This window comes from Poecilia reticulata, linkage group LG16 (genome assembly GCF_000633615.1).
Source record: "Poecilia reticulata strain Guanapo linkage group LG16, Guppy_female_1.0+MT, whole genome shotgun sequence".
Taxonomy (NCBI): domain Eukaryota; kingdom Metazoa; phylum Chordata; class Actinopteri; order Cyprinodontiformes; family Poeciliidae; genus Poecilia; species Poecilia reticulata.
The window spans coordinates 13,258,098-13,273,747 of NC_024346.1; the positions used below are offsets into that span (position 1 = coordinate 13,258,098).

A 15,650-nucleotide genomic window follows, 5' to 3' on the forward strand; every position below is an offset into this window, starting at 1 on the left:
TGTGTTAATGTCATTATCTTTTCATGTGTGTTTTAACTTGAAATGCATATCTGAATGTATCTCTACAATATGTATTCTTGTAGGTTAAGCGACAGCCATGAGATCAGCTAGGTGGTGCCCGTTGTCCTTGTTCACAGTTCACAGATCGCACAAAGAACTGACCGCAGATCAGTGGCGTAAAAACGTGACCTTACATCATCCGTCAAGCCGGAGGGATATGATTGGTCGTTTTCCCAGCGTTGCCGTGTCGTCGTCACCGTGGATGTTGGTCAGTGGAAGTTGCTAGATTTTCAAGCGGAAGAGGAGAAATAACAAAGGAACTGTAAGTATGAATTATATATTTTATTTTACTGAAAGAGCAAGTCTAAAATATTTTCAAATACTTAAGAGCATGCTCTTTTATTCCTTAGCAAAACTGTGCTTCCATAACAAGAGTCGAGCAATGTTGTAGACGTGATGTCGGTTAGCACAAACGGTAGAAAACGGCTGCTAGCAAAGGACCAATGCATATTTAACAACCTACTAAATGCCTGTCGGTCTAACCTTGACCTCTCAAGCATAAGAAACATTTTTGTTAAATTTGAAAAGCATTGTTGTTGTTGTTTTTTTTCCCCCAACAGAAAACGTAACGGGTTACATAAACCATCGCACGGCTCCACCAATCAGCGCTGCTGCTGGGCGTCAGAAGAAAGGACAACTTGTATTTGGCTTCTAGCGTTTTGCTGCATTCTGCTGAACAAAGCGACAGTTTAACAGTCACAGCTGGCCGTTTGTTTGGCGAGTCTCGAAACAGCGTCGAGCTACGGACGATAAAAGGTAAATCCGCAGACCTCGATATGCTTTAGTTCTATGCAGTACTGTCCGGTGACTAATGCTGGGCTGTTATGAAGTAGAGGAGCTTCTTATCATTAGAATACCATTGAAAAGCTGATAAAAATTCTACACACAGAAATGCTTCTCAAACGTTTATTTGCTTCGATGAGTATGATTTACAGTGAATGAAAAACTTCAATTTAGTTCTCCAGAGAACTAGGATATATTATAATGACAATGTGGAAAAGGAGCTTCAACACAGAAATGTTATTGCCTACGTCATCATGAATGACTACTGACTTGACAGTGGTTCAGCAGACAGCTATTGACACAAATAGGGCAGCCCACAGAATGCCATTACTCATGAAGCTGGGTGTTCAGAGTGCTTTATCCAAGGGTATAAGTGGAAAACTGGATGGAAGGAAAACCTGTAATGCAATAGCGGAAGTGGGGAACCAAAAGCCAATTGAAGAGTTAAGAATTGACAAGGCGTGGTCATTAACTAGAGTTAGAGCATCAAGACCAACCACACAGGGAGGTATCCAGGACATGTTTAAATTGCCATTTTGTCATGCTAAGCTACACCTGAAACAGAGGACAACGTGGTGAAGACATGTTTAAGTACTTTTTTAAAATTTAGGTCCCAAGTCTGGGCTGGTGTTGGTCTGCTGTGTTGTATTATGTCTAAAGTCAGAGCAGTCATCAGCCAGGAGTTATAGAGTACTTTAAGGTCCTCTCTTCTGACAAACTAGATCCAGGACACAACCTGCTTTAATTACAGTGGTACTTGACTGACCAGCAAGCTTCCCTGATCTAAAATCTACAGAGAATCTATGCCGTATTGTCAACTATAAGATGAGACACCAGACCTTAAACCAGTTAATGGGGGCATATGCTGTCCGGGAATGTTTTTCATTTGGTCAACACGTCTGCACAAAAGACTTTTTTTTTTTTAATTATACTTAGAAAATATTCAGATTTTATAATAACAAAGACGTTGGGTTTTCATTTGCTGTGAGCATTGAGATTAGCTGAAATAGATCAGTTAATATTTAAAATATCTAACCACGTGATCCAGAGCCAATATACAAGTTTTATTTTTTGAATTCGGTGTCCTGAAATAAATGAACTGTTAATAAAATTTTTATTTATTAAGATGACCCCATAACTAGCAGCAGATGCTAAACTAGCATCTGCTGCTAGTTTAGTATTATTTGTTAATCCTTCATAATTCAGCATGTGGTCTATCTCATGTCTGACATGTTAAAACCAGCATTTACTGTTCATGTGTCTTTTGTTTGTTTTGGGGTTTTTTCTCTGTTTTTATTTGTAAGATCCTGGTCTGAATCCAGAACTTGAGTCACTAGACTCAAATTGTGTTTTGAAAATTTGCTAATTAGAAACAAATAATGCAGATAAAAACAGTCAGGCAAACTGCAGCAAAAATGAAAATGTACATAAAATTGCACAAGCTTTGTGCACCTCAAATAATTTTTTTCTCACTGTCACCACTCCCACAACTAATTGTGCTCCATAGAAACTACCAAAACACTGCATGACACTCAACACTCACCTATATTGTTGTTATAAATAGTAAAATAATAATAATTTGAGTAAATGTCGGCTTCCTGGTACCCATGGAGTAGGCCAAAGAATTTATTGCTTAAAATAATATTTGTGTATCTTTCCTGTTGAAATTTTTCAGATAAGAGAGACCTTGGGAAGGAACCACAGTGGAACCGTGACCATGGCTACAGTGCAGTACCCAGGGTGCCCCATCAGGGACTTACTCCACTGGGACGAAACCGAGTGCCTGAACTACTACGGGATGCTCTCTCTCCATGAGATGTTCGAAGTGGTTGGCTCTCAGCTCACAGAATCTGACATTGAAGCTCTCTCTTTCCTTTTGAATGAAACCTACCCTGCACAACACCCTCTTGACCCAGCGGGCTGGACAGTTGAACCTGCTGAAGACGATTCAGAGGACACTGGTGTAGCTCCAAGTCCACAGCTGCTGAGGGCATGGAGGCGGTTAAAGCCCAGTGGATCACAGCAGCCTTTAGAGGGCTTGAAGTTTAAAAGTGGCCTTGAGCTGTTGCTGGAGCTTGAGAAGAGAGGATATCTCAGTGATGGCAACCTGGAGCCACTGTTGCAACTTTTAAGAGTGCTTACCCGTCATGATCTGCTGCCATTTGTGTCCCACAAGAAGAGGAGGACAGGTAATCAGTCAGCAATAGTCTCTCAGAATTAGTCATTCATTTATTGGTTAGCTAATTTTGAATCTGTTTTTCAGTGTCTCCAGAGCGAATTGGACAGAGATTTGAATTGGATAAAACAGAACTGGTGTTTGGATTACACCAAAGCTGCAGAGAGACAGATATGCCTCTCCCATCCTTCACACAACAGTTAACAACTGGTAAGTCTGCTGACCTGTCATTTTTATTGTAGAATATTATTCGTTCTGCTTATGCAAATTTTTATAAAGTGCCTTCTAAAAGTATTTGCATCTCATTTCATCACATGACAACAGCATACAAACTGAGTTCAAAGTTCTCTCTGGTGTCCTTATTTCTACATGATATTGTAGACTTGTTTTTAACGCTGTGTTTTGAAAATGTGTATACAATTGCTATTGCTGCAATTGTAATTAGAAACAACTGTGGCAACAGCCATTTAAAAAAATGTCCCATTTTTGCCCATTTCTTAAAATCAAGTAATGACACAGGCTCTGTGGGTTTTCAGATATTTACTCTCAGGCACCTGGGTCATCTACAAGGATGCGGAGGAAGAAGAGGGGACATGGCTGGAGCCGTAGACCCAAGAAAACAAGCAGACGGGTCCAGCCACTGCCTCTCCCATCAGCACCTCAGAAAGTGTCATGTGGTAAGTGCAGTGAATACATGTGGAACATGTCCCTTTTCAGTTTTCCCCCCCTTTGCTTTCAGAAACACTTTTATTTTTCCTTCCATTTACTGTTTTTCCTTCATTTAAGTTTAATATCCAAAAACATCTGGTCTTCAGTCTGTTAACATCTTCAACAATTCTCTGTATTTCATTTACTGATGTCCCAAACTGATGTTCATCTCTGCTGAACCTCAGCTTGAATCATTGCATTTCCTGACAGCCTGCTAGAGCAATAAATTACTATATTTATCATTTGGTGAAGATAAAAACAGGCTAAAAATAATTTTAACACTTTAAGAAGTGTTGTGCATTTGAATGAGACCTTGTTGGTCGTAAAGGCAGAGATCAATTCTCCAGATCCAAACCTACTACTAATGTCAAAAATACACTTGTCTGGCTCATTCATCACATTTACCAACCTACAGTTTGAGTGGTAAAATTCCCAACTTGAGGATTATGTTTGAACAAAAATATTGTCACCGTTAGAACTTTCTACATTCCTCTTTTAATCACCAAACTCCAAAACATTCAAGCTGTTTTCAGTCGTACATTCTTATTGGATGGACAGTATCCTAATAACTTTCTCAAACAACATCGAAGATTTGTTTTCTGTTTCTTCACCTTGACTTTCCCTACATTCTTGTGCCCTCATATAACATTTTCCTAACCCATTGGTCTGTGTTCAGCTGCTGCTACTACAAATGGAAACTGGTGGCTACTACCTGTTCTTTTTGTCTTTACTTTCAAGCCAAGTTTTTTAGTCCTGTCACCTTAAGAGATGCCCTTGTTCTGCTTTGTTGTGCTTCTTTTATCTAATTTTCCTTCGATATTTGTAAAGAATAATTTAAATGAACTAAACTCATGAAGATATCCCAAGTTGGTTCCTTCAAAAGTGAAAAAAATCCCTTAAGATCTTGAAAAATAGTTGGTAAACTGTTTTTGACCTCAACACATTAACTCGAAAGAAAATGGACACTAAATACTCCTGCAGCAGATTATTCAGCTTTTCGTTGCTTTTTATCTGGGATGGGTATCAAGATCCGATACAAAACCGCTCCGAGTTCCTTGTTCTTCAGCTCTGAAATGTCACAATTACGAATTACAATGATAAACTATCTCTATTAAACTTGAACGACTTTAATGTGAAAAAAACGTCAATATAACACGAACATTGCAGTATTTTAAAACTTTCTCCTTGTGTTGATTTTTGGAATCAAATCATGTAGAAATCACGAAAAGATACCTAAAATCGTAATTATTATTTTAAAGATTTTCCTTTTAAAATTGATGATTATCAGTCTAACAAAATACAAACGTGCAACCTTCTTTGTAACATAGCTGGTGTTCCTTGTAATTAATTAATTAGACTTCCTCAAGTCTCTTCCACACACATTAAAAATCAGAACACAGAGAATTCAGCAATCTTCTTAGTATGCATTAATCTGCTGTTTTGAACTCAAACATAACTTGGCGGTGACATCTTGTTGGTTTATTGTGGCAACATGCATCTTATCCAGATTGTGTTGCCACTGTACTCCAGAGGGGACAGGCCATCAGAGAATTGAAACAGGAAAAGATACTTTAGTCTCATTGCGTTCGCCCTGGTTTGTCGGTACTAAAAAATGTTTGAAGAATTCTTGGCACTGGGGCTTTTGAGTTTAGGCCCCTGACACATAGGGATCAGTATGTGCTTTGTTCTCAGTTCTGGAGAAGTGCACACTTGTCCAAATTGCAGACAGACTAAATGCTGGACGAGCAAAGGAAGTTTTGTTTTTCAGGCAGTGTTTAAAATGACAAATTCCTGGCATTGTACTGTCATACAGATGCTGCAGCACAACTTTTAAAAACTCAATTCAAGCCTCAGTATTTTGGTAAGATCTGTGAAGACTGATGTTTTTTTTTTTGTTTTTTTTTTTTGTCTGAGCTATTTTTTTGACTCCACTTGTGAATATAGAATCACACAGCCCCAACCAGTTTAAAATATTGGCAGGATGGCCATCTCCACGTTGACCAGTAGTTCATACAGAAATCAGCCATTATCTAAGTCCTTTCATTCTTTTAAAGCATCTGAGATGCGTCAGTCTATCGTCTACAAACAGGCCAGGCTGTATTTGCTCACTAATAGTTACAGCTACACTATGTAGTCTGGAAGAGGGCAATGACAGTAACATACAGGTAGGATCTACATAGCTGATTATTTTAGGATAGGAAGTGCTTCATGTAATCTATTCAACATCAGCTCTATGGAATAAAATGCATCCATCTACTGATAAACACAAGTAATCATCAAATATTACTTAAATGTTCTACTCTCAAATTTTAAATTATCTTCCACAGCATTGTGACAAATAAATCCTCTTATGTTTTGACTGTTATTGTTTCAAAACAGTAAAATTTTGACTCAAAACAATTTAAAGGGACCTTTATCAGATGCAATAATTCTAGTATTCATGTCAACAAAATCCTAATGATACCCATCCCTTTCTCAACACTTAAATATGAGTATTACACTAGAGTTTGCTTTCCTTTGTGTTGTTTGCTCAGTTATTTAAGAAGCTTACATGTTGCTTGTAAAGGCCCGTCTCTGCCTGAAAGTACAAGATACAGGCCAAACCAAAACCTTCGTCATCTCGACTTGATCAAAATATAATCTTAGAAGGAAGACAGCCCTTCCCCATTGGTATTAAAGTTGAGTGATGTGCCTGTGAACATGCTGCTGTCTTGACTCCACATTTGATTCCACCAGGTTGACTCCGATTGTGACTCAGATCGAGTTACCTATGACACAATGGATCACGAAGACAGAGATCGAGACTGAGGAACAAAACAAAAAAGTCTGTCACTCCACTCTGTGCATACGTACTGCAGTGTGCGTGATCAACTCAGTCATGTGCTCTCACAAGTCTGGGCCGATGCCTAAGGTAAAAAGAGGCTCTCCTCCCTATTACAACAGGGAGTGGAGCTGCTACTTTGCTCTGTATACGATGCTTGTCTATCATAATATAGGTGCTCCTTACCTGGTCCCCTATCATCAAGTTTAGTTGGATTTGGATAAATCATCTTTTGTTATTTAGTCTTGTTCACTGTGGGGGAAAAAAAGAAAACCTTGTGTCACAGAATATGGATTCCTTCCTGTTCTGACAAGAGTTTGTGTTTTGCAGAACTGACCAGAGGCCTCAGCAGTGCGCTACAAATTCCTCTCAAAAAACTGTACCTCATGTTCAAAAGTAAAACTACCAAACAGTAGAGTTTTCTGGATAGGTCTTCTTAACTAAAGTCAGATATCAGTGGGCTTAATAAATCATAACAAATATGGCCAACATTCTGTCTTACAAAGTGAGTGAAATTACTCCTGAGTTTATAAAAAAATTATCCATGAGAGGAAAAACAAGATATTTTTGTTTCCTCTTAAACCAAAACATTTAAATGAAGCAAATATGTTTCGTAAGATGAGAACCCCAACTGCAAAGTGAATGAAGTCATGAAGCTTCAAGTTTTATGGCCAGAGTTTTATGGCCGATGTCCTCCATCCAGTTTTGTAAAATGTTGACCTGCCAATACTTATTTTAACATAAAAGGTAGATCTATTTCCTTAACTTGTAGGCATGTAAATGGCTGCCAATATCCATAAATCTCAAAAGCAACCATTCCGAGAAAAAAAAATGGATAGAACAAAGCACTTTTGCTGCAACATGATCAGCCTTCACAAAATCTGCTGAAGTCTCTCGCTCTGTTCAAAAGTTGTCTCCATAAACATAAAAACTGTTTTTAGATGAAATTTAAATCTTTACATCTGCTCCAAGCTTCATTTTAAGCACCTTACTGGTGGCCAAGTTTCTTTTTCCTCTGTAACATCTTCCACACAGAAGAGAGAAAAAAAAAGTCTGATTTTTAGGTTCCCGGCGAGAGGGTTAAAAGTCATAGACAGTCACCAGCTGATTTCTCTGCCCATTAATTTTTTTTTTCTGATGACGGAAAGAGTGCAGCATTATTGAGATGAAGTTGAATCTACCTAAAGTTGATTCGTAATGCAATATTGACGACAACATAATATATTTAGTCTAATCAGTTGAAAAAAAAATTATTTGTCCAAAATTGGAGAGACTTTTTTGTTTAAGGAGGTCATAAGATAAAACAGAAAATAAAAGACATGTTGGTCACATTTGTGAAAAAAGCCCTTTTCACCTTTTTGGCATAATTAAAAAAAACAGTTTGTCAGTATGTGAGGACCAGCCCTTTTTCTTTTCAGAAAATCTAAGATGGCTACCACTTTTAAAGAAAGGACTCATCTTTTTTTTCTCAAGCAGTTCTGAGAAAACAGAGTAGTGCTCTGCTGAGGGAAGCTCGTGCTGTATCTTATCTCTGCAACCCGTGTGAGGCCCCTCATGTGCGTTTGTCAAGACGGAGCAGAGATAGATAGGGCAGTTCAGTCCATCACTGGCCCCTAGCATTTCAACAGACCTTAAATAGTCTCTCTTGTCATGACTCATCTCTGAAACCATTTTCACCAGAGTGTCTGAATTAAACTGTGACAATAACGACTGCCATTATTGCTGTTCCTATAAGGGGTGCTTGGGGAAGCGTATGCTTGGTTTAATTGACCCTGTTGGTTAGCCTTTGCAGTTGGATCTTAAATGATTAGTTGTCAAGGTTGAATGTAAGAAAAGTGTCCAACATAAGAGTAATCCCAAGCATCCCAGTGTATCATCAGGACACATTTAAGTGTATCTGGATATATTAAGTTGACAATGACTCCTACTGGTCAATCTGAAAGCTGATTACAACTAAGAAGTGCCTGCTTGATGTTGAAGGAAAAAAAAAAAAACAGCAACCCAGTCAACTATCATCCAACCCACTTGTGCTTGTCTCTCTTTCTCTTTCTGTATTCGCAGTTCTAAACAGTCCCAACGTGTGTATCAGGATGCGATATCCTTACACACAAAGAGAGAGCGAGAGATCGAACACTAAATGTTCAAACCACGCAAAACGGTAAAGAGTGATTTGTCTATGGGACATGAGAGGTTTGTGTGCCTGTCTCTCAGATTTCCCCGTAGCTCTCCACTCTTGGTCGGTTGTTCACCAGAAAAATGGATCGATAAAGAGTTGAAGCTCTCCGTGCCAAGCGACTCCTCGTAAATGGGTACTTAAACTTTTTTTTGGAGGGGTGGGAGGGGACTGAGATGAGGAATTCAAACGGTCTTGGTGCTGAAAGTGAGTAATGAAAACTGTGCCTCCTAATGTCCTGTCTAAGTGGATGTCTCTGTGTCCGATGAAGCGTGAAGTGCTCTGTAACCCTAACAAAATGACTATCACTGTGTTCCTGTGGTTTTTAAATGGCCTTCCCCTCGCTGTCACTGTCTTTACTTCTATCCTGCTCAGTGTGAAATGAAGGCCACCCATAAATGCAGTAATTGGCAAGTGTTTATCGTAGCCCTGGCAATCGCATGCTGTGTAACGATAGAAAAGGTCAATTTATAAGACTTTAAATGCCTCACTCTGACCACAGCAGGTACTTCAAAAAAGTTGAAGCTGTTTTGCAACCTATTGTATCGTCATAGAAGATTGACAAAATGCAACTCATGGCTGTAATACAAACGATAAAAGATTTACCTGCAGGCCTTGACGGGAAACATCCCAACTGTGAAATTTCATCATAGCACCTTTGGAAGTGTTTTATTTCTGAGTCAAAGCAGATGTACACAAAGGACAGTTGTGTTAACCAGAGAAGCTCCAAACCTTTAGATATCAGACTCATTCAAGATTTTTCCACCTTATTCTTCTGTTTCCACTTCATCCCCCACCCTAATCTTAATTATATCTGACTTTACCCTGTAGGGTATTGCTGCTTTTGAACAAAATGTGAGCCCTTGCCCTCCTTATTGATTGATCATTCATTCTTTGTAATTGTCCTGCATACAGTTTTCATATATAATCAATAAATTGTGGTATAAAAAGGAATATTATAAAATTGTTCATTTGTGTTGTAAGTCATCAGAATTAAATGTCTTCATGAAACTGGATTTGTTCTTGTACCTTAATGCTTTCCTAAACAAAACCTATTTGCTTTCAACTTTTCTGAAACCAGTTGGTTTTGTGCCTGAATCTTGCAACCAGCCCTTACAAATGTAACATTTAGATCGCCCTGTTTGAGCCAGTCTTCTGCTTTTATAATCTAATTACACACTTCTGAAGAATTCAAATGAAAACCAATGTTTTGATACCACCCCTCTACAAATGTTAAGGGATTCAAAATCAATTCCTTTATTTGACATTTGCATTTCTAATGTTGGCATTTTCTAAATGTTTCCCTAATGAGTCGGGTGCCTTTCGCTGTGGCCTCAAACAAAATGTTGAGTTAATGGGACTTCTCGCATCAGGGTGTAGCTGTTGAATGAGATTGAAAACGAAACGTGTTCAAGTAGTGCATAATGTCATGTCAGCATGGACTGAAACTTTTGCAATTGTCTTTTCATCAGTCACAAGTAGAAGCTGTATGTACAGTATGCCCCTGGTACACATTTGTGAAACTTTTTAAACGAATCCATGTTTTAGTGCTGCAGGATATCCTCATTCTAAAATGTAGGAAAAATGCAGCATTTAATTTGACCGAGTTCAGTGGGGGATATTTGGTGGAAGAAAGTGTTCTTTTTACCAACGCGTTTTAATAAATGGCTTCTTGTTCCTATGAGGCTTCAATATGACGTGATATAAACCTTTTTTTTCTTGACTAATATTTGTGACTGGAGATTATAAAATGATGTAGAATCTCCTTCACTACAAATCTATCACTGCATGTAGTAAAACTCTTTTATACACAAATAAGTTGAAAAATATAACCAGTTTTCAGTCATGCTTTTAAACCTAAATGCTGCATTTAATTTTTCTCTGAAATAGTTGGGGTGGAGTGGGGGGACCAACAAGTTCATTGGAGGTAAAATGCATAAAAGGTCTTGAGGTCAAAAAGTCCACATCATATTTGAAGGCTTTTCTTCTCCTTGCCAGAGTCACCAGTACATGTAGCTAGAATCTGTTTTCTTCATAAGAGTGGTCCTTTTGCTCACCTGAAAAGACGATTTACACAAAGATATTTTAGTCCCAATACTTGAAGACTTTAAATTGTTTCAGTATTTGCTCATGATTTTTGCAAATACTAAACTCAGCCCTTCTAACAAGTTAGAAGGGCTGAGTTTATAGTTAGTTTCACTAAACATTGGCTGAGCATGTTTCTAGATTGTGACAACTGCTGTTCTGGGAGAGCTTTGATTGGGAGAGCTGGGTCTTTGTTGCAGCAAAAGTCATCAGCAGCTGGTTGCCTCTTGGAGCTCTGGAAAAATGTCATGGGAGATGATCTCAGCGTTGCTCTTGCTCAGTACAGTATGTATCCTCTAATCTTTCTCGCTGTGCTGTTGCATGACCATCAGTCCAGTACACTGCGGAAACTCAAGAAGCTACTTATTCTCTGCAAAGAACATTTATATTGAGAATCTTCCAAATGTAAAGATTTAAAGCCCGTCTAAAGCTTGGTACAGCCGAGTTGTTTTACAAAAAAAAATAAAAAATTTAAGGTGTCAACTTCATTTCAGTACTTGGTTACATGAACGCTTCAACCATGATGTTTGTGGACCTTTTAAAGCTGTCACACTGAAAGTTCTCATGCTCCAGTTTCTTCTGATTCAACCGTTTTGTTAACAGCTGCCAATGATACTCAAATTCATAGAAATGACCGACCGAGAAATGGAACAACACTGCTGGATCAGATGAGTATTTCTTTCCTTGCTCCGACTTACCGACTTAAGTTTCACCAAAACAAACCGAGGGGCCAGATTTACAGCAAAGATGCTCTCAGATGGGATGGTCTACTTCCAGTGCCCTCTCATCTCAGTTTACTCTGCATCGCTGCACCTTTTTTGTGTGGAACTGATTTTAAAACAAAAAGAGATAGCATTGAGTTCAGCCTATTGAGTAGGAACTGCGCCCCCTTAACAAAAAAGAAAAAAAAACAATCACTGCTCAGTTTAATACTGATGAATACGATGCCCAGTGGTGATGCAATGCTGTGAAAAATATTTACTCTGTATAGATTTCTTCTCTTTGCCTTTTTGTCACTAAATGTTTCAGATCCAGAAAGCAGCTTTTAATTTATCATTTTACATCTTAAGATGGAAATGCTTTTTGAAAGCCAACCTTGTTCTAAATGAAAACGACTTTTGCCCTAAAGCTAATAACTAGCAGTGCCACATTTGGCGACAGCTCCTTTATGGTAATAACAAACCAGTGAGTCCTTTACCTCACTTAGGAAAAGTTTTGACCCACTCTTCTTTCCCGAACTGTTTTAATTTAGCCTGATTTTAAAGACTGGCCTGTTGATGTCAGCACCTCAATCACTTATTTCTCCATGCTTTCTGAGATTTTTTTAACCTGTTTCTTGTTGTCAGACTGGTTCTGTTTAGAGTATTTCCTGATTCTACTGGGCTCACCGTAACAAGGCTTCAGAATAGGTTTTGAAATGGAATTAAGTTTTCCATTAGAATTCATTTTAATAGTCAATTTATGATTTAAGAAAAGCGGCAATAACTTTTCAACACAACCAACATGTGGCATATCATCGTTTAAAAGCTGTATTGTTATATTCACTTTGGTTATTTTTCTCTGATATTAAGAAGTTTAATCTGAAACATTCAAGCGTGACAAAAAAAGCAAACAAAAAAAAGATATAAAGGCATTGAATGCTTCTTCACAGCACTCTAGAATAAACCTAAATAATTGGTATCTGAACTTTTTTTTTTTAATGTTTCTCTCTCTCCCCCCTTTGTTCTGCCCTCATGACCCCTTAAAATCTTTCCCCTCTCTTTCTGTCATTCTTTTCTTTCCCTTCTTCATTATCTGCTGACTCCTTTGACCCCCTTCACTTCCTCCCACCCGCTCCCACTGTTTCCTCCACCTTCTGCTGTTATCAGATATCCGCCTACGCGTACGGGCCGAGTACCTGGAGCACGAGTCGGCGCTACGTGAGGGCGTCTCGTCAGACAAGCGTCAGCCGCTGGAGCGTCAGTTCGAGTTGTTCAGCAGAGCCAGTTCGCTGCTGCGCGCCAGAGACCTGGGCTCCATCGTCTGCGACATCAAGTTCACAGAGCTGGACAACCTGGAGGCCTTCTGGGCCGACTACCTGAGCGGGGCTCTGCTGGAGGCCCTGAAGGGCGTCTTCATCACGGACTCCCTGAGGACGGCCGCCGGCTCAGAGGGCGTCCGCCTGCTGATCAGCGTTGACCAGGACGACTACGAGGAGGGCCGCAGGCTGCTGAGAGCCAGGAAGGCGATGTCCTCCGGTAATGGTGGGCGCACACAGACTTGCTAGGCCTTGTGATCCAATGAGACTCTTTTTGTTGTATTATATGAAGCTTGAAGGAAAGAATAGCTGGGACTATGACGGACGGTTCAGGTGGAAGTCGGAAGCACTTTTAAGGCCTTTTTTTGTTTTGCTGTTGACGTGACAACCACTAGATGGCAGAAGTAACTATTGGCCTTTTTTGTTTATATCATGCCTTTCAGTTTTCAGTCTAAGTTGGAACATCAATATTTATGAATGAAAGAGGAGTAATTATGGATCAGTCTGTTAAATTTGGGTTTATGTACAGGTGCTACATTATTGAACACCGGGATGAAACTGGAAGGAGGGAGAATTTTCTTTGACGCAGCTGGAAAAGGAAAAAGCAAGAGTGGGCCTCCTGATTGAGTGATGACACTGTCAGTTATTTAATAGATTTAGAAACTAATAAGAAAAAGAGCAGAGTCAATTGACTAACTGTATCAAAATTTGAACATTTTATTTTCTTCTATACTTTTTACTTGGCTCTGGAAAATCTCATTTACAACTCCACCACTAAAACTACAAACACTATTTAAATTTTGTTTGAATGTTAAGAAAATAATGAAATCAGGAATTTGGTTAATACTTTATTTAAAAAATGTGAAATATGGGGGGAAAAAAAGGAAAAAAATCATTACTGAATCAAACTAAAATTGAACAAATTCGGAAGAATGCGCCGCTCTCACCACAGTTTGACTTCTACTTCGAACTTCGGAGAGCCCCGCCGACACAGGAGAGACCAGATAACACTGGGAATCTCTGCCCCGTAATCTCTGCCCACCATAACCCACCGTATGATTGCCGTGGTCAGTGGATGCTTTAGTCATCAGTAGATGACAGCAGTGATTAGGAACAGGTCTCAACAGACCATGGAAGATTCATCATCACAAGCTTGTCAAGAGTGGCCCTGATAATGTAATGGTGGCTTGTGCCTGGGCTCCCAGTTAGGCCTCAGCAAGTGCTTCTCTCAGCAAGTAAAGCACAGGACGGAGCGTCAGTCAATACAAGTGATGTTGGAGAGATCAAAATCAAAAGTGCACATCCCGGCTTCACTCAGCCCTGCGATGTTGGCCCAGTAGAGTGGCTCACGGACAGCTGTCTACTCGCCCTGCTGGAACTAATGCCTGGACTTCACTCATAGAAGACGATCAATAAGGCCTCTCACTCTTAAGTCCCTTCATACTGGCACGACTTAAGCAGGCAGACACCGTCTGAAGTACAAGTCTCTGCCGGGCTGAGCAGAGACCAGCGAGAGGACAACGGACAGATTTCCATGTTTACTTTGTGTGTTTTTGGTAAAGGAGATAATGTTTGTTTGTACTGTTCACTAATTCAGGGGATTTTCTTTTTTTCTTTGGAACGGTAGACATTTTTTTGTGGAAATCTTTATATATTGGACGTTACTTCTGGTGAATAATAAAAGTTTTGATGACCTCATGGTGTTTTTTTGATACATTCATATTTGTCCTCAACATTTTGCATAGTTCCAATTGTGATATCGGAAAAATCAGCACCGTATTTTATTAGCTGTTTAGCTAATTTATTATTGGTTCTACAAAACTCTACATCTGAAACATTTAAAGTTGATCCCCAACACAAATAACCCGAAGGGCTCTGCTGAGTACTGACTGTTTAATGTTGCTGGTTTAAAATGTTCCTGAAAAAAAGTATTTTAAAATTTAAAGCACAATATTTTGAATTATGCTTCAAAATTGCAGCAATAAGGTAATTCAAGTTGTTGAAATTCTTAAATCTTAGTTATTTTTATACTTTTGCTGTTTATCTTGTTTCCAAATGTGCATGCTACTGTGCTCCAGAAGAAGCTGATCATATTCAGGAGAACTTCATGTAAAATTACACAAAACTTTACCACATTTTTTAAAAGCCAATTTGTTACACAATGAATTGGCTGAGTGGAGATGCAACCAGTATGCCACATCTACTTGTTCCTTTTGCTTAAGGTATTGTTTTTTGAATTGACTAACCTTAGCTTTTACTGTTAGCAACAATCACTGAACAAACAGGAAATAAAACTCTGAAGCTTAGTAACATATCAAAGACTTTTAATTCCAGAATCTGAAGATGAATGGTAAAATGTGTACAAAGCATGTAAACAAATGTATATTTTATTCCACTAACATTATCCTAAACTAAAATTTGACTAATTAATTATACCAGGCTTTTAAAAAGTGTTGGTAGCCCCAAAGGCCCGTTTTTAAATGAATGTAAGTGAACCACTTCTCGTTTGTTTTAATTTTCAATATTAGTGAAAATGTTGAGGAACTTCTGATTGGAAATCTGGAAAATCTTTTCCTCCTGGTTTAAATATGCGACACGGTGACCCGCTGGCTCCAAGACTGTAGAGGAACGTGTTTATCTTCAATGTTAAGGTGGTTAGGAAATATTAAAATCAAAATTACCTTGTTCCAATAACCACATTACCTAATGTAAGTATTCATTTTACATTAGGTAATTTTGCCTTAATGTCTTCAACATTAAAACAAAATGGTGCCTTAATGCAAGAATTTGCTCATAACTTTACATTTTGTCTGCCTGGTGACATAAT

At 38.8% G+C, this 15,650-nt stretch overlaps 1 protein-coding gene and 1 long non-coding RNA gene across 2 annotated transcripts; both read left to right on the forward strand.

Annotated features, from left to right (window-relative positions):
• Positions 1 to 97: 97 nt before the first annotated feature.
• dedd1 (death effector domain-containing 1) lies at positions 98 to 14,521 on the forward strand. The gene is made up of 6 exons (XM_008431327.2): positions 98 to 322; positions 621 to 816; positions 2,519 to 3,032; positions 3,107 to 3,229; positions 3,556 to 3,696; positions 12,675 to 14,521. Exons 3-6 carry the CDS (start codon positions 2,561 to 2,563, stop codon positions 13,070 to 13,072), a joined length of 1,134 nt encoding a protein of 377 aa, XP_008429549.1. The 5' UTR covers positions 98 to 322; positions 621 to 816; positions 2,519 to 2,560; the 3' UTR covers positions 13,073 to 14,521.
• Positions 3,703 to 9,737, forward strand: LOC108167026 (uncharacterized). The gene is made up of 2 exons (XR_001777420.1): positions 3,703 to 6,638; positions 8,610 to 9,737. It is a non-coding gene; the product is annotated as an uncharacterized LOC108167026 (long non-coding RNA).
• Positions 14,522 to 15,650: the final 1,129 nt, after the last annotated feature.